This window comes from Egretta garzetta, unplaced genomic scaffold (genome assembly GCF_000687185.1).
Source record: "Egretta garzetta isolate BGI_Z169 unplaced genomic scaffold, ASM68718v1 scaffold15, whole genome shotgun sequence".
Lineage (NCBI taxonomy): Eukaryota > Metazoa > Chordata > Aves > Pelecaniformes > Ardeidae > Egretta > Egretta garzetta.
Window position 1 is genome coordinate 1,194,950 of NW_009259798.1, and position 19,406 is coordinate 1,214,355.

Consider the following 19,406-nt stretch of genomic DNA (forward strand, 5'->3'; position numbering starts at 1 on the left):
CGCCTGGATGAAGTCCTGTGTAACATGCTCTAGGAGAGCCTGCTTTAGCAGGGGGGTTGGACTAGATGATCTCCTGAGGTCCCTTCCAACCCTTGCGATTCTGTGATTCTGTGATAGTGTCCTAGGGACTGACTTTCCCACACCATTTCTCTTACACAAATTATTAACACTAAAACAATGGTAGGTAGCTGCTGCAATTCACTGAAATCTTTTGAATGAAAACTGGAATGAATTTGGTGGGGTTTGTTGCTTTTTTAGTATGTATCATGCTAAACAGCTCTTGGCATAATATAATTTGTAGTGTTCAGTATTGTTCCTCAGTGAGGTCTAAAGAAATCACCAACTCAAATTTTCTTGCAGTTTTACAAAGGTGTTTTCTGTTTTTTTTTATTACTATTATTTGTATAACCATAATTCTGCTTCTCCATTCTGAACAATTGTATCTTTTTGGGTCTGCCCGTATTTCACTTTGGTAAGCAAAATGGTTGCCTGTTTCCACTTCTTTCTTTGAAACAAATTGGTTATAAGTCCTTTAGTGTTCTGGAATTTTATGTTGTGTTGGTGAAAGCTTTGCCTAGTGATAAAATGTGTGAAAGATATTTGAGAGATATGCAGTTTATTTTGTTCAGCTTAGCAGTGAGGAAGTTCATATGGTTGGGAGTGCAATTAATTAACTAAATTATCCAGGAAAACTGAAATTAAATTCCATTTTTAATATTCTGCCTGGGGAAGTGATACTGCTTGTTTCTTCAGCAGTGTTAGAACTTACAATGAGTTGAAACTGTTTTAAGCTTCTTTAATAATTTAACATAGGAAGAAGAAATAGTTTCATTTTAGATCGTGCTGGGTATACATGATGCTGGCCACCAGCAAAAGAGGGAAGATGTATTTTTGTGGACAAGGAGACAGAATAGGTTGTGTGGATGGGGGTGAGAGCAACTGGCAAGTAATTTATTAATTATGGAAATAAAGTTAACTAACATAATGGTGCTATAATTACAGAAGGTTTCCAGGGCACAGGTTTACCGGAGGACAATCCATTATTTCACATTTAATTTTTCTCTTTTGTTTTAGGCTCTGGATGTTGACCGAACTGTTCTCTATAAAATGAAGAAATCTGTCAAAGCCATAAACATATCTGGTCTGGGTACGTATATGACAATTTCTGGTAGTTTATATTGGTAAAATGGGAAGATTTAAACAGTCAGTCATCTTACTGAATCAGAAAGTTACACAGGTAACTCCGAGAAGAGAAAACTGTAGATTTTAAATAGCATTCTTGAACTAGCTGTTGTGAGGTAGCTGAACTTGCCTAGCTGGCATACTGCTACCAAGTGGGGAAGTGTACTCTCCTCTTTCCACCAGGTCTGGGCTATCTGCTCCTTCTGCCACCCCTGGTGTTTGGCAGATGACTAGATGAGATTTTTAGCTCGTATAAAGCCACATATGCAGTGAAATCAGTTTAACAGGGATTAGATGAGCACCTGAAATGGTAAGGCATATGTATCACTGAGAGTTGAGGGCATGCGAGGGATGAAACTACTCTCTTTGGTAGCAATAAGAAGTTGCATTGGCTCTATTGCTTTGTGAAACCTCACCCTTCTTGGTGGCTTCCAGTTATGTATGTTGAGAACTTTCATGACAAGAGCTGATGAGCCGCAATTTTTTATTGTCATGATGCACAAAGTCAGATATTTCTCTTACAACGCTGATAAAAAAACAAAGAACAGTTGCTGCTTGCATTTTTATGTGTGCCAATCTCATGGAGTTTTGTGTGTTTATCTTCTTTGGAAAAATAACTGAAGCTTTTGTTTTTGTGGATTAGCAGCTTTTTGTGAATAAGAAACAGCTTTTGTTTTTGTGGATAAGAAACAGCATTTTGTTGGCTTTTGTTCTCGCTTTGCAGTTCATATCTATTAGAGCTAACAAAACCTATATTATATGCAAAATAGATAGGCTTGGCAACTTTGGAGAGCCACCAATATCTGACAGAACTTGTGGGCATGTTGGTGTTCAGATATAAGGTTACAACAAGAACTGCTGTTGTAGTGTAATTCTTATCAGCTAATTGAAAGGAAGTTCCTTCTTGCCTAACATAATGAAGCTGTTATCTTTGGATTGTGGAGGGTCCAGTTTAAGATTCACCTGGAGCTGTGTCATCTGTTACGTATTTATTTGGCACCCTTTCTTCTGTTTTTTTGGTTGGTTGGTTCTTTCGGGTTTTTTTGAGTGCTTAACTATGTCTCATAATCAGTGTACTTGTTAGAGCATTGTAGCAAATCACTACAGTTTTTGCATAAAATCAGTACCTTGCCTAGTTTTTAAATTCATGCTGCCCAGTCTTGATAATTATCCTGGTTTTGGCTGGGATAGAGTTATTTTCTTCCTAGTAGCTGGTATAGTGCTGTGTTTTGGATTGACGATGAATATAACGTTGATAACACACTGATGTTTTAGCGCTTACACTGAGTCAAGGACTTACCAGCTTCTCATAATGTCTGCCAGTGAGGAGGCTGGAGGTGCACAAGAAGCTGGGAGGGGGCACAGCCAGGACAGCTGACCCCAACTGACCAAAGGGGTATTTTATACCTTATGACATCATGCTGAACAAAAAAACCTGGGTGGAGTTGGCCAGGGGAGCACAGCTTCTGCTCAGGAACTGGCTGGGCAACGGTCAGTGGTGAGCAACTGTATTGTGCATTACTTGTTTTGTATATTCTTTTATCATTATTATTATTTTCCCTTCCTTTTCTGTCCAATTAAATTGTCTTTATCTGAATCCACTTATTTTACCTTTTTTCTGATTCTCTCCCCCATCCCACTGGGGGGGAGTGAGCAAACGGCTGTGTGGTGTTTAGCTGCCTGCCACGTTAAACCATGGCAACAATAAAGGTTTGGAGGCATTTCTCTTCTAACCAGCAGAAATTTCACTAACTCAGCCACTTGCCAACCCTTGGAGTCTCTTTTTACAAAACAAAACCTGTGGCCCTGCACTCATAAGAACAGAGTTACTGGATTTTTAATACAGGTTCTGTGAGTATTAAGTATACATGTTTTGGCTTTCTTTTTTAATGTGGGAATTTAGAAGCCATTATGGAGGATTAGATAGTGACTCCAATTAGTACATTATTTAGTCTCTTACTTAAAAAAAGCCTCTAAATCCTCAAAAAAACCCTGGCTCTGATTTTTTTTTTTTTTTCATAGATTTCAAATCTTTTGTAGAAGAACTTTTAAAATCCATCAAGAAGAAACCATAGGGCAGGGAGAGTATTTTGGAGGGTTCCATGAAAAAAATACCATTTTGTGTTCTTCAGAAGCACTTGTGGAGTACCAGCTCAGCTAATAGTATTGCTGCAATAACTACCATCAGCATTCTGGGGAATGTCTCAGAACTGCTGTTGAGCTGCTGGTTTGTTGCCTTTGTTTAATCTGCTACATAGGTCCAGAAGAATGGTCTTTAGAATGCTGGGGAATAGAAAACTCTGGAGGATGCTGTGCGGAATTAGAAAAGCTCTTGTTTCTAAGGTAAAAAGTCAGCATAGTTCAGCTGCAGGTTGCACATCTAACTACAACAAGTAATGGCAGCAGCCTTTTCACCTTGCTTTCATGCAGTGGCAGCCTTCTCTTTTTGCTGTAGGAATTGTGCCCAGACCTCCACCCTCACCTGGGTTCAAACATGCTAAGCTGGATGCAGGAAGCAGCAAGAATGCAGAAAACAATATGGAAATAATTCGCCTTACTGTGTAGCTCTGGGAACTAGAGGAGTTGTGACCTGCCACGTCCTGTTTTCTGCTGTCTGTGCCAGTTTGTTCTAAGCTTGTTCAGGTGTGTGTATGTCACACAACAACATTACTTGAACATCCTTACTTCATCCTACAGCTCAAGTAGCAAAGAGTTTGGCTCGGCCCTTGCTGTTGATGCTGAGGGCTTAGTTTTTAAACTGAATGGCTGTATGCAAACTGTCTTTTACAGGCTGCAAATTCAAGCACTCAAAGTAGAAACTTGTAGAATTAATGCTGGTTTTGTAACTTCGGTTCTGCATGTACATTATGACAGTCTTTAATTACACTGTATTATACCACTACTCCACAGGGTCTTAGTTTCGTATATTGGAAATGAAAGGAAATTTGTAGCTACTTGAGAAAAAAGTTCTTAAATGGCTGTCCAAGGAGGAACGTGAACAGACAGGCTTGTTTTTAAGTTGGAGCGTGCTAGGTTTATTGAACAGGTTGTATAACTAATTCATAGAACTTTGGAGAAAGGACATTGCATCAAGAATCCTTTGGATATTAAAAGTGTTAGAGTATACAAAGGGACTTGAAATGAAACTGGATCACTGCTTGTTTGAGCAGATTAATCCTCTCTAAATAATCTTCAGGGTTTATGCTGGTCTCATAATGACCAGGAAAGGGTCTTTGTTCTTATTAATGCATAATTTGTTTTCTAGGCTATGGGGTTTTTTTCTTGACTTCCTTGGAAGTGTTAGAAATTGGCTGCAGCTAGAATTAGAAATAGGCAACATTGACTTTCTCAGGTGCCAACCTGGTGTGCTTTGTCCATGTGCTCAAGCTTGACATGGTCACTAAGCTTGGGTTCAGAAAGAATTTTTGTTTTATTCCACAGATCAAATTGACAGGGACTTTTTACGCCTGTCTACACAAGCAAGTAATCTGGTGTCCTAGAGTGAATCATTAGGTTGAAGTAGTTAAGACTGAGGCCCCTTAGATTTCCTTTATATTTGAATCAGGGGAACTTGCTTTAGACCTAGATTTCATCTCGTTCCATGGGCTGAATAACCCCCCAATACATGCAGCTCCAAGCCTTCCAAAGGGCAGAAGTATTAAGTTTGTGCTGGATGACTTGCATTGGTGCAGCCCATACAGTGATTCAGAACCCGCTGTCTCCTTTAAGCCCTGGCCCACTTCTGGGGCGGAGCTTCTGGTTTTGCTGTCTCAGAAAGGAATCTAGTTGTGAACCAGAAGTGCTTTGAGAACTGAACTGTGCTGTGGTAAATGCAGACTGCTAGGATTTGCCTCGGATCCTCACTGCTGCTCTGTATCGGGAGAGCTAACATAGATATGGGTTTTGTCCTCATCTGTAATGTAGTTTGTAGTCCCATTTCCTAAGATGACTTGAGAGTCTTATTTGATCTATTGCCTTCTGTTGTAGAGTTCCAGGTCTCTGCCAACACACTTGATCTCAGTTTCTTTGTTCAGCACACAGTTAAAATCAGAAGGCGTTAATGAAAGACTCTCAAAGTTCATTATATGAGTTGGGAATTGTTATGTGGTCTCCAGTATGGTGCAGAAATATTGTGGGTCTTTCTAGAGCTGGGTAGCTGTCAGATGATTGTCTTGTCTTGATGACGCGTTGTCCTTTTTTAGAGCATGTGGATAGATACACGTAAACCAGAGTTAGTGAGATACGTCATATTTCTGGCATATCAGAGTTAAAATATAAATAATAAATGTTTATTGTATCAAGTAAACATTTTTAGCAAGAAATACTTTGAAAACTTTTTTAGAAAAAACTCGATTATAATTTCAATAACCTTTTATCTACTGATGGTATTTTCATGTTTTGCTCTTTTTGAAGCTCACGTGGAAAATGAAGAACAGTATACACAAGCACTGGAGAAATTTGGAGGCAACTGTGTTTGCAGGGATGACCCAGATTTGGGAACAGCGTTTTTAAAATTTTCTGTGTTTACAAAGGAATTAACTGCACTCTTCAAAAATTTGGTAAGAATTGCTTAAGACAAACATGTTGAAATTTTAAGGCCATTACAAAGTCTTTATTTTTGAATTATAACAGCTCTTCATGTTGAAGACAATTTGTGTTTTAGCAACCACTGTTCTTAAAAAATTCTCGACTTAGGAAAATGTCTCATGTCCTAGCCCATTCCCTTTACAAAACTAAAAAAAAAAAAAAACAAAACAAAACCAAAAACCAAACAAAAACCCAAACCAAAAGAAAATAAAAAACCAAACCAACCCAACAAAAAACCTCCTTCCAACAATTCTCACATCTAAAACTTTCCCACAAAAAAGTAGTTATAACAAGTATTATAAAACACAGATACCAATTTGCTTTAAAATTGTGAAGTGGGTAAAACCCAACTTGGTTCACTCTGTGTTCATGTTGCTTTTACTTTACATTTTTACACTTTCCATTTGTATTTATAAAGGGAGATTTTAGTGTCCCTGGAAGAGAGAGTCTCCTGCTTCTCAGGGAAGACAGTCAGGAAAACAAAATCAAACATAATGCTATAATGACAGGAGTGTCCACTGGGGACCAGTCCTGCAACTGAAGCCAGTAAGGCTTAAAAGCACTCTTTAGTGAGCCAAATGGGATAGAGCCAAATGGGAGAATGGGAATTTTAATTATGAATGGAGAATTTTCAGCCTCAATTTCACAGTAATCAGTGGACACAAAAAGAGCAGATTCTGACTACATCCTATGAGCTAGAGCTTTCCCATGTCTGAGTAAGCCCAAAATTTACTTGCAACTGCAGAACTCTTAAACCAGGGGCTAGAAAGGGGAGATGACCCAGATTCCTACGAGCATTTAAAAGTCTGTGCCTGCTGAAATCAATGGGATAGAGATACATCAAATGATTGTGTGAGTCTAGACCAAATGTCTGTAGTTTACAGCCAGCTGGTCATAATCAGTTCTTTGGGAAATGTTTCCAGCTGATGGGATTTAGGGCAGTCCCATTCACTCCCTGATGCTGTCCTCTCTTTTTACCCAGTTGTGATATTGATGAAAGATAATCTAGCCTGAAATGTATTTATCAACAGTGAAATGTATTTAATATATTGATTTGAATATCTCTGGATGTACAAATATTATCTAGGTTACGTATCAGAAGAGGCATCCTTACTGAGTGTGAGTCAGTCAGTTATCCTGAGTCTCCTATACGGAGGTAGACTGCTCATATGGAAAGGGATATAGAATGGGTCTTCTAACTGATACCTTCTGTTGACTAAAAACCCTTCTCTATCATATATTAATTGCAATATGGTGATGTGTCATGAAATAGTAGCTAAGTCTTCAGTTTTTCTCAGTTTGTGATTCTAATTTCCTTTTTTTTTCTTTTTTTTTTTTTTTTTTTCTTTTTCACATTGCAACAGCATAGGCACCTTTTATTTAATGCTCTCTGGTGAAGGCCAGGTCTCTGTAAGGTTCTCTTTCTTAATACACTTCATATTGTTGAGGTTTGAAATCTTTTGTTTTCTCCTGACTAGCAAAGGAAAACTGAAGAAAGAGAGGAACCGAATGGTCCTTGAATTTGGCGTCTCTCTAGGAAAATAGTTTCCTCCAGAAAGAAATAAGATACAAAAAAAAGACGTAAACTTCATTATTGCTTCAAAATACCATATTTAGAAACAAGAATTCTAGAGTTATAAAAGAACTGTGAACCAAAATTATAGAGTTACGTAACTTTGCCTATTAGAAGTTAATAGCACTAGAATAAAATTTTGGTAACTGGTCACTTTGAAAATCGGAGATCTCGTTTTCAAAGAGGTTATAAGGGTATTGACTAGTGTAAGAAGTCCTATACAGTAGTTGGAAGTAATTTGGGGTGCTATTTTTTTATAATCACAGCTATATGTGAAACAAGCCCCATGCACACTTCACAGTGTGGTGAAGTATCCAACTCTGAATGCTGTAAGCATGTTGGCAGTAAAAACATCCCTCTTCTCTGGTGTTTCCTTGTAGCACCCAACATATTTAGGTTGTAAATAGTTTAACCAGAAATGTAGCCAGGGCCATACAACCTGCTGCTGTTAAGAAAACATTCTGAAAGATACTCTTTTTAAATAGATGTATCCCTGGAGTTTCATAGGGCGCTGAATTTCCACAGACGATTTTAGCTGAAATGAGTGGGGGATATGTGCAAGGAAGTGAGAGGACATGTTCAGACTGGAACAGATGCCAAAGCTATTAACACTGGCAAAGCTTTAGGGCTGCTGTCAAGTTTTGCTTAGTCATACATTTTGCTTTTGTTTCTAGAAGCCGATGTGTTCTGTCAGCTCTTGACCTGGGTGGCATTAAGAGCTGTAGCTCTGAAGTGCTTCTGCAAAAAGATTTTCCTTAAACTTGACTTTAGTAAGGTAAAGGAAAGCCATTGGAAAGTTGTTCTGCTTTAACAGGGGTTTTAGGTTCTTTGTTTTCTCTAATATTTTTAAAGGTTTCCCAAAAGACTTTGGTGTTTTTGCAGACTTATCAAGGCATCAGTGTTTTAAAATATTTCATTAACAGCTTAAGTTTTTTTTTTTTTCTTGGAATCTGATTATTCAACTGTAAGCTATTCAAGTTAAAAGTTCAGGTCTTGGGTTTTTAATATGTGTTTTGCTATGCCTCTTTTATGTGTGCACTTTTAAATAGTGCATAAAACTAAAAAAAAAAACTTTGAAGAACTTTGGTTCTTCACATTTGAAGTGATTTTAAAACACATCTTTAAGAGAAGAAATAAATTGACATTTACTGCATATCAGGTAATTTTAACTACTCACTTTAGCCTTTCTAACACATTGTTTGCATGGTTTGGATCAGTTTGTGATTTTTTTTTCCCTCTTCTTATAGCTACAATTTTTTATTCAACTTCTTCTGGATTAGAAATGTTTTTAAGCAATCAGTATATCTCTTTTAGTAGTGAGCTATCAGAAAATACTAGAGGCATTTTCAGAGATAAAACGGTACCTTTTGTGGCATGTACAGTATTGCTTCTGACGGAATGGTAGCACCCACAGTTCCCAGGTAGGTTAGGTCTGTATGGCACTTGCTTATAGTGTTAATGACTCTGTCTTTCTGATAAATTTAGTGCCAAGTGATAAAGGTGTGAGTCTTGATATGCAAAATGTTAGGACAAGGAAAGGCTCATTGCAACATGTTTGCACTTTAAATATTTTTCCTTTAAATCCTGTTCTTAGATTGCTACACCAAGAAGAAATGAAGTCTGTAGTTGCCTGTCATCTTTGTCAGGACTCCTTGAAAAAGGATTTGATCTGTGAAGATGAAGTAGCTATTTAACAAATTCCGTTTTCTGTATTTGTTGTTCTTCCACATACTCTTGTGCTTTCTTTTTCATTTATTTAAATTTAAAGCTAATGAAACATACTGAATTGAGAGGACTGGAATCTGATATTTCCACTCTGTGGATGGTAGCTGGGAGGAAGAGATTCCATGTGAGAAGTTTTTCTATTAATAATCCTTGGATTTTTAGCCAGGAGAAATGGAAGAACAGTGATAATATTTTTCTGACCATATGCTCATGTTTTACTCAATTTTTTAAATGTAAGAAGAAAGGAGATTTGCTTAGATGTAAAAAGTAACAAATAACAAAACTGAAGGAAGTATCTTTTCTGTATTATATAATAAACTTAAGAACTTTATGCCCAGAATTTTCTTTCCATGGTAATAGTGCAGACTAAGGTTTTACAAAAAAAAAAAAAAATAAAAATGTTTGGTGCCTGAACCTTCACAAGTGTATTTTGTTTAGAAGGACTCATCTTAGTTAAGTGCATAAAAAAAAAAAAGCTACAGTTATACATATTATGTATTATATGTGACGCTTATTGATTTAAGTTGTGTTGTTTCTGTTTTTCACTGGTTCACTGGAGGAAAGATTGGCTTAATGGTGAGAGGAAAAAAATCAGAGTACTGTTCAATTTACGCTTGTAAAGTTAAACCAAGATGTAAGAATTCCCCCTTAGTGGCATGGGTTCAGCTCCACCTGGAACCTTATCTTTAGTTCTTTGCCAAAAAGATATTGATCCAATTGGAAGAAATTCAGAGGACAATAACAAAAAATGATCAGGTCTTGAATAGATTGATTAATGAAGAAAGTTTAGAAGAGTTGGAAATGTATGGTTTGCCTCACAGATAGGTGATTGTGGAAAAGGAAAATAATAAATTGCATTTAAATGGGATCTCACTGTGAAAATATTAGATTAAGTGTCCCAGAGGAAGCAATAGAAGCTTACCACTTTGGTGTTTTAGCCTAGGTTAGAAAATGTGCAATGGGGAATTCTCGTCCACTGGCAAGGAAGATGGACTGGAATAACCGCAAGTCTCTCTCTTCCTTTGCTTTTAAAATTCTTGACTTTTTATGCTTTTAAGAGTGCCTTTAAAAATGTATTTCCCATAATTTTGTGCTTGCACTTCCTAATAGAGAAGTTCCCAGCCTGTAGTTTGTGTATTGGTGGTGGTACAGGGGCTATTTCCAAGCAGTACGTGGTGGTGGCACTCAATACCTTGTGTGAAGGCATTTTTCTAGGCAGCTGATCAGCAGCTCCATGCGGGCACTTAGTGGTGTGCAGCTCCTGTTTTGCTGGAGTCACTCTTCCTATGGCACACATGGGTGGTGGCTGATGTCCAACCTCAGGCGCCGGTGGGACACAGTTTGTGCTATGGGACACACACTGTGCTGCAGGTGGGGCCAGGGGTGAGGACAACAGCGGAAGGCAGTGTTGTGTCCTTGTGTGCGAGAGGGAGGCATGGTGCAAAGACAAAGTTTGTGCTACAAGTCTTTGTTACATGATTTTCTGAAGTCTTGGGTTAGATGCTAAAAGCTTGAAGTGTCTCATCTGTAGTGGATGTTCTGATTTCCACTTGCTCTGTGCTGTGTTGATTGGCCTTGTACTACTGAAGCTCACATCACTGGGAAGACCCTTGGAAAGTATTAAACCCAATAGTACTTGCCATAAAAAAATGGAAATAACTTGATGATTTATCAGCAGGCAGTACTACCATCACTTGTGCATACACAAGTTTGTTGGTGGTTGAGAAGCCCACAGCCAAGTACATGGACTGCATCTAGAATTTAGTAATGGCAATAGGAGTCATATCATACACTGTTCGACTGCCTGAATTTTAGTTTAAATTGAAAATGTTTTAAGGTCCACTCTGTTTATCTGCACGTTAAGAGAAGTATTTATCTTCTGAAGTAGTGAAAAGGCTTTTTTTTTTTTTTTTTTTTTTTTTAATCTGGATTGAGAAAACAAAACCTTTTGAAGTACTGCAGGCATCGGTATCCAAAGCTGTTCTGGAAAAGACTCCCTAAAGTAATCAGAAGGGCTGGCAAACGACGAACTTCAGTGTTTAGCCATAGGCTCTTAAATAACTTGAAAATCTTTCCCCTTCACAAATATTGGCTTGCCTGTTGCCTTTACCATGACTTCTGGCAGCTACATCTTTGTTTATTTTTACGTTCTCCCTCCTGACATTTCTTCTTCTCCTCCTCTGAGCCTTCTCCAACTTAGGAAGTTTTAATTTATTACCCTGTCTCTGTCATCTTATCTTGTTGGAAGCTGTCAAAGGAAAACTGTGAGTCTGCCAAAGCAGCAGTGTTGGAAGTGGAAACCAGGTCAACTATTTTTTTTTTCTTTCTTTTTTTTTTAAAACACATGGAACTTGCTAGTGCTCCTCTGACACAGGATGACTTTAATTTCTGTGGCGCTTTCATGCACCTTTGTGCATTTTCTTTTCAAAGAATATTTTAAAACATAAAATAGTCAAAATGTAGAGGCAGTTGTATATATTTTAGCTCCCTGTATACACACAGAGTAGGAGCTGCAGCATATTAATGCTTCTCTGCATGCCAAAAATGGGTCTATATTTTTAGATAGTTCAGCTTGAGCCTCTCAAGAAAGAGAGGAAAACCATGTAAGATCTTTCTTCTCTATATTGCTTGCTGATTTATAAATGTGAGCAAGTATGATTCATCTAACTAGGTTAATAATGACAAGTTCATGCATTATGTATGTTTACATTTGTTGCAGATAAAATAGAAGCATAGGGAATCCAATAGGCTGATAGATTCTTCAAACTTTTAAAAAGAATGATGAGGTTTTTCTCCATTTTCTTTAAAGTTACTTTGGACTTCAGGCCCCATGATTTGAAATTCTAGGAGACATCCAGAAGTGTTTTGGAGGCTGATTGATGTTTACATGGATATGTGTGGAATAATACTTTAGGGTCTGACTTTTTTTCTTTTCTGACTTAAGGAAAAAACAGTTGTCTTAAGTCTTTTGTTGAGAAATGCTTTATGTTTGCTTTGTGCCTATTTATCTGGATTTGAAGAATACTAAAATGGAGGCTATAAAAGTATCAATCTTTAGGTTAGATATTTTACTGCATCATACTAAAAAAACAGAATAGCAAAGTAGAAAACTTTGCATAGAATGATATCTTAGATGAGACCCCTTCTGATTCTCCACTTGGATAGGCATTCTGGATGTGCGTGTCCATAGGTGTATGTGATCCATCTGTCTTTTTTAGAAGTTTTTATTTTTTTACCTACGTTCTGTGTGTTTTAAACCTTTTCATTTAGGCCCTATATCTACAACATACAAGTTTATTAGCTTTGAGCATGGTTATGTTGATAGGCAGATATTGCAGTACTGCTAAGAACTTACAAGGTGGATGGTTTCCAGCACTGCCAGCTAAGTATGTGTAGATGTTACTCATTCAATTTTTATAGGATTTAAAAAAAAACCAAAACCAAAAAACACAAAACCACAGAGTTGAAACTTAACTTGTTGATTCTAAAGGGCTGTGGTTAAGTCCTGCAGCTTTTTGGGGAGGAGGAAAAGTAGGATGGAGGAGGGGAAATGTGATTTGCAGTAAGAGTTTAAAAGACCAGATTTTCTGTTTCTTCAACCTTGCCATGCAGAGTCCATCTGTTTAACCTTTAAAATTGATGTATGTTCACTTTCTCTTTGATTGCCAGCTGAAATTTCAAGCAAATAGAGTACGGTAGTCTTTTTGAAGAGGAAAGGTGGGGATTTGGAGGCTTTGTGTTAATAGCAGCTGTTAAGTACCACTGGGAATGGGACCCCTGAGTCTGTTCTAGTGAGGCCACCAAGGTAACTATGGGGTGATAATGTTTTGTATTTTTCCATTCTAGGGAGGCTGAAGCATCAGAATTGGAAATATTTTTTCTTGAAATTCCTGTTAGTGTCCTTTCTTCCCCAGATGGGTTATGTTAAAAGGGACTTCGATGTTCTTGACATTGTTCCTGAAGAAACAGAAGCATTTGTTGCTACATGATGCAAAGTTCTTTCTGTACTTAGAGCATTTGAAATCCATCTTCATTTATGCATTTCAGTGCTTGAAAAAAATCACATTTTAAAAAACCAGCTAACAATAACACCAAAAAATAAATTCATCCAAAAGCAACTTCATCAAACTGCTGCAAAAGTTATTCTGATTTTTTTTCTCATCATGTGGTTCTAAATTACTCTGGATTTTACTCTTCAGTGCAATCCATTTGAATTATTGCAGTTTAAACCCTGTGACTAGACATTGAGGTCCATACCTTGAATATTTCCCCTGAATCATAAAGGACTGAACATGAAGTCTTTCTTTTCCTTATGTATGCTACTTACTGTCTTATCCCTATTGTTTTTCTTCATTCTTTTTCCTTATCAAAATATTATTGTATAGATACTTATGTAAAACCATGATTATTTTACTGTTGTCTTCATTTGAAGTTTTTTTTTTATTCTTGAATTACTCGTTTACTCTTGAATTACTTGCATACTTAAGACCTCGTAAAATCCTTATTTCAAACTTTGTACGAGATAAACAAGGCAGATGTATTACTTCTCTAAAAATACATGGAAAAAAATTTCAGTAGGGGTTTTCTTACAGGCCAGCATTCTTTGTCCTTATCACTTCTGTCAGTGCAAGATGCCGTGTGTTGTGAGAATAGCAGATACATTTTATGGGATAGGTCTGAAGAGACTGGAAAATAAACAAGATTAATTTAAAATATACTTATGAACTTAAAATACATAAGTGCTGAAAAATGATTGTTTTCACATAATTTATGCAGTGAGATCAGGCAATGTAAAAATTAGTGGCCTTACTTTGCAGGTACTGTTGAGTGAGATATTTATCATCAGCAGTAATTCTGCAGGTTTCCTGATGGCTTGGCTTATAGTGTTTCCAGAGTAAGTTTAATTAACTCATGTTGCCTCCATCTTTGATTACCGGCTGTACTGATAAACATCTTCATAAAGCAGGGTTAGGAAAATAATATATATGATTTCCATGTGAAACTTTCTGAAATGTGTGAATTGAGACAGTGTATGTTCTGCGTTACAATGTATTACATGTTTTGATGTAATTTTCTTGTTACAGATTCAGAATATGAATAACATAATCACTTTTCCATTGGACAGTTTGCTGAAGGGAGATCTGAAAGGAGTAAAAGGGGTATGTTTATCTTCTTATTTATATACAAAATTATTGTGGGTACAATAAATACATTTAGCTAGTATATTGGTCTTATTTGATGGAAGACATGGGATACTAAAGTAACATAACTTAATAAACAAGAGGGTTTATTTTTTTGTTGAATTGAGTCATCCCTTCTGTTTGTGGTTTCACGTACAGCATGCTGTTGACTATGTATGCAAAATGACATTTGAGAAGCTTTAAAAGCAGCCCTGAGATATGGAAGATAAGCAGAGAAGGAGGTGTAAGAATTTAGATATTTACTTAGCTGAGGAGGGAGTAGTATTTTATTTAAAAGTATTATTAATAATCTATTAATTTAGCATTCTAAACTTAACTGAAACTATACAGATTATTAAGAAATAAACATTAGACTGCGTGAGCAAAGGATTTTTCTTAACAAAGCTGAAATCTATTTGTGCCCTGAGGATATTTCCTATTTGAAATAATAACAACTTAGGACTCAAATGATGATATGTGTATAATAAATTTCAAAGCCTATAGCCAGCAAACTTACTTGACTTACACTTTGTTTACTACTGAGCAAACAGGAAGTGACTGGCAGCTATTGTTCTAGGACATCGAAGGAAGAAGAAAAATGTACATAGACTAAAAAAGGTCTCTGTAAATTACTGGAGGATAAAGAGATTATTTAGTAAGATAGGCTTATTACTTCTGTGTTGCTTGTTTACCACATTTCACTCTTCCTGTTCTCTTTTTCTATGTCAGAATAAATACATTTATTACAATACAGTGTTGCCACTTGAGAAAATAATCAAATGCTGCTTTAATTAGTTTCATAATTGTTGAAATAACTAGCTGGCATGTAAGAACTAGATCCTAATCTGTAGTTGCAAAGTTTTTCCAGCATCTGACAGTTAACAATTTATTTTTTTGTAGCTGGCTGATCTCTTGAACTACAGCAGAATTTCAACTGCTGCATTTTTAGACATCAGTGAAATAATTTTACAACTTAAGATCATTTTATCCAAACTGGCTTCTTCAGAGAAAAAAAATAATGGAATTTGGAACATAAGTAATTCAAAATTCTCACAGAAGTAGTTATGTTGAGCTGTATGGCCTATACTGTTCCCATTAATACAGTGGGAAATTGATTTCTTCAACTTTAGTGGGATGAATCAAGTCCCTAGCCAAAGCTATACCACAGCCTCAGGACAGGCGCTTCTTTCTGGCGAAGCCGGAGATGGAATGATGAGAAAATAGCTGATTTCATTAATTGCATAGTGTGCTCTTGGGATGACATGTGGTTATACCTTTTAAGGAGTAAAATAAAGCTGTAAAAAGCATCCTAGAGATGCTTTTAGAAACATGAGTATTAATTCTGTGTATGAGAATATTTTTCCTATGTGCAAGATTGCATTTACACAAGCCTTAGGTGAGTTACTAAAGAAAGGGGGGAGTCCTTTATTCTAGTAGAGGCTGCAGATGGCCAAGGTGTGTCTTCATTGTTAGATCCACAGTATTTTTCGTATAAATAAAAAACTGTATTTTTTTCTTTCTTCTTGACAGGACCTGAAAAAACCTTTTGATAAAGCTTGGAAGGACTATGAAACAAAAGTGTATGTATCTCTTAAACTTTTATTTAAAAGGGAAGTATAACTGAATCTATAAAGGTCATTATTTAATGTTAAGGTCCCAGACAGAAGCTGTGGCTGGGAAGTTGAGCTTTTTTTCTTTTTTTTTTTTTTTTCTTAAAACCTGGAGCTGTGTGAAAGTACGAGTGCATAGGCACGATAATTTCAAATTCTGTAATGTACAACTTATTTAATGAGAAAATTGTCTTTTGTCTGTATGTGTGTGTGTGTTTCTGTGCCATGACTGTTAATGTCTGTGGTAGACCTCTTTACATAAAGAATCATAAAATCATTTAGGTTGAAAAGGACCTTTAAGATCATTGAGTCCAAATGTTAACCTAACACTGCCAGGTCCACCACTAAACCATGTCCCTAAGTGCCACATCTACCTGTCTTTTAAATACCTCCAGGGATGGGGACTTAACCACTTCCCTGGGCAGCCCATTTCAATGCTTGACAACCCTTTCGGTGAAGACGTTTTTCCTAATATCCAATCTAAACCTCCCCTGGTGCCACTTGAGGCCATTTCCTCTCTTCCTATCACTTCTTACTTGGGAGAAGAGGGCAACCCCCACCTCACTACAACCTCCTGTCAGGCAGTTGTAAGGGCGATAAGGTCTCCCCTCTGCCTCTTTTTCTCCAGGCTAAACAACCCCAGTTCCTTCAGTGTAACATCATAAACTGTGCCTCTAGAATTGACACATACTCCTCCTTCTTATGTCAGAAGCCTAAGAATTCCTTCCTTTTAACAGATTGCAGGAAGTTCCAAGTAATGAGCATAATCTCCCAGTGCATGTTCTTCCACTGCATGTTCTTCCATTTCAGTTGAGAAAGTTTTGCTTTAATTGGGAAAGAATTTTTGAAAAATTTTTATAGCATCCATATTACTTTCCTGTAATCTACTACATGTGAAAGTTTGCTTCCTTTTCTGCCTTCCTTTACTTTTAGAGGACACTATATTAAATGAAAAGTTAGCTACCCTGTTAACTACCAGAAGTGCAGCAGCATAACTGTACTTGATGTCCTTTTAAGCATTTGTTATTTTTGGGTTTTTCCTTCTCCTTATCAGTGACTAATTCACTGTAACTAGCAAGTTTCTTTAGTTGAAGAGCACAGAAGAAATTACATACTTTATGCCTGAGCATTTTGAAATGTCTTAACAAAAAATACCAAGAGTATGCAAGTCAAGATTTAGTTCTGGACTTGTTAGGCTAGATCCCTTGTAATGACGCTGTAATGTCTCTTGCTCTAGCGTATGTTACAAGACTGTGCCCAATGCTGAGGTCTCTAGGAAGACCTTATTTGATGCTGAGTCTTTGGCACTTACCAACGAGGTGGTAAGGCTGGTGGGGGTGTTTGCTGCTACCATTCCAAAACGGCGCATGATTCCAGATTGATCCAGAACCGAGAACCTTAGTAAACCACTTTTAATTAGTGCAGTTTTTTTAAAGATATGGATGTTTTCTGCATTTAATGCCAAGGTTGGATGCTTTTAGCAGGTGTATTGTGTACTAAAAGTGGATGAACACCTATCTGAGTTTGTTTCATGTTGTGTGTCTATCCCAACTTACCATAAACCACTTGTTTGAAGGTACCTGAGGCACAGTATAAACAGCTATAAAATCAGTTTTAATAACAGCATTTTATATCCAGCTAAATGAATCAAATGAGTCAACAAAGCTCAGCACCTAAGATGAAACATAATTAATTGTGGCACCTTCAAGTGGTTTAGCACCCTACATCAGGAACAGTTGTTTCCTGGGTTGGCAAAGTCAGTTGTATCAGCACAGCTGATGGTCTCTGAAGTGGAATTCAATAGAGGGTTTTAGTCCTCATTCCAGTATTACCTGGATTGTGACTGTTGGTTGAATTTCGTGTCACACGTCCAGCATCTTTGATCTTCTGAGATAGTGCGGCATGTGTCGGGCCATTTCTGATGATACAGGTCCCGAAGAATCACAAATGATGACACTGTTTAACATAAATAGCTTGCAGATCCCCAGCCACCTAGATTGGCTGAGAATCCAGCACCATTTTTTAATATTTTTTTAATTGCACAATGTTATAATGATTCTCTGCTGCCCACTGAGTTGGCCCATGTGAAATAATGTGCAGTCTTCAGAAATTATTCCTGTAGGTGATTTACTCACAAAAGCAACATACTTAGCAAGTTAGCTAAATTTCATTATTCTTTTTTTGAATAACAATGAGAACAGTCTAATTACTGCTTTCTAGGCTCAGTTTGTGAGGGGGACCTGAGTGGCTTTTGGTTTCTGAAGCTGCCTAGCTATAGCTGAATTTTCGTACCAAGGCATTCTGAAATACTGAGATAAACCTCCAGTCTGACAGTCTGAATCCTTGGAAGACTGTGATGGCTCCAGTGTTTCCTGTTCTTAATATCAGTGAACAATCTCATTTGGTGCGGTGCCAGTTATCGGCTGTTGAAGTAATTAAGATTTCTAATCATTGCCCATAGCAGTAGTTGATCTCTGAGGATGGGCCATAAAGAACAGTCCTGTAATTTAGTCTGCTATTGCTTACCAGTCCTTGACTGCTGGATCGGAAAGCTTGTTTACTTACATATAGCTTACTCATAGTGACATTCCACAAAGTGTATGTGCAGAATTTATTTAAAATACATTTGCACACTGCTGACACATATACCAAGAACACTGTTACTACTGGACCAAGATCTCTGATGCTTATAGCATTTCTGATAGTATATTCACCAGAATGAGTATGTTGCGGTGATGTAAAGATGTGTACTTTGATCCTCAGTTTGGTCAGAACAGGTGGTCTGTTTCAGAGTCAGATATTCCAGAAATATTTTGTTTTTTAACTTAGTTAAGTACTTAAGAAGTAGAAATGCCCATAGAAAATATATTTGAATCTGTATATTTGGGGATTCTCATTTGAGTTTAAGGACAGTAAATACCTGGAAATGGTGGTGTGTATGTTATTTCATTCTGATGTTAACATTGTGTTTATTTTCTGTATGTGGGATTGAACCCCATCCTGCTTGTGTGGTATCATGAGATTTTGGGTTTTTTTCCTTTTAACTAATAGTCCTGTAGAAAGCCTGCTTTTTGACTTTGCTTTCAAATAAGACATTTGGGTTTTGATCCAAAACATGTTCCTCTTTCCACTGTAAGGAGATATCTCTAAGTTACCTCTGTAGTTTCTGCAAGATTTTTTAACAAATGAAGCACACCGCCTTGACAATGTTTATTTCTAAGCCATTTATGTGTCAGGTTATTCACCATGCAAAAAACTGAAGGTAGCACATGTTTTTCAGGAAATTCTTTCAGATCCATTACCATTTTCTGTGATACTTCTAGGTGGTGGGCTGGTACAATTGCTATGTGCTCCAGTTTTTTAAGTGGTTAGATGAAAGCTCCACATCAGCATTCTAGCGTTTAAAGCTCTTAGTCTAGCCTGTTGGACTCCTTCACTTTGATCAAGACCAAAGGATCATCTGCTTGAGGCTTGGGATAGGGAGTCTGGGAATTCTGTGTAGAAGAAAATTCTTTAAAACAAGGCTTTTTTTTTTTTTTTTTTTTTTTT

The 19,406-nt window shown here is 37.0% G+C and overlaps 1 protein-coding gene across 4 annotated transcripts in view; it reads left to right on the plus strand.

Moving 5' to 3' along the window:
* ASAP2 (ArfGAP with SH3 domain, ankyrin repeat and PH domain 2) overlaps window positions 1-19,406 on the plus strand; it is a 95,526-nt gene that overhangs the window by 25,093 nt on the left and 51,027 nt on the right. For all 4 annotated transcript variants that reach the window (XM_035895335.1, XM_035895337.1, XM_009639797.2 and 1 more), the window contains exons 2-5: window positions 1,075-1,147; window positions 5,596-5,741; window positions 14,152-14,226; window positions 15,778-15,827. In XM_035895335.1, the coding sequence (XP_035751228.1) occupies window positions 1,108-1,147; window positions 5,596-5,741; window positions 14,152-14,226; window positions 15,778-15,827 (311 nt within the window). In that variant the 5' untranslated portion in view covers window positions 1,075-1,107. The remainder of the gene's footprint in view (window positions 1-1,074; window positions 1,148-5,595; window positions 5,742-14,151; window positions 14,227-15,777; window positions 15,828-19,406) is intronic.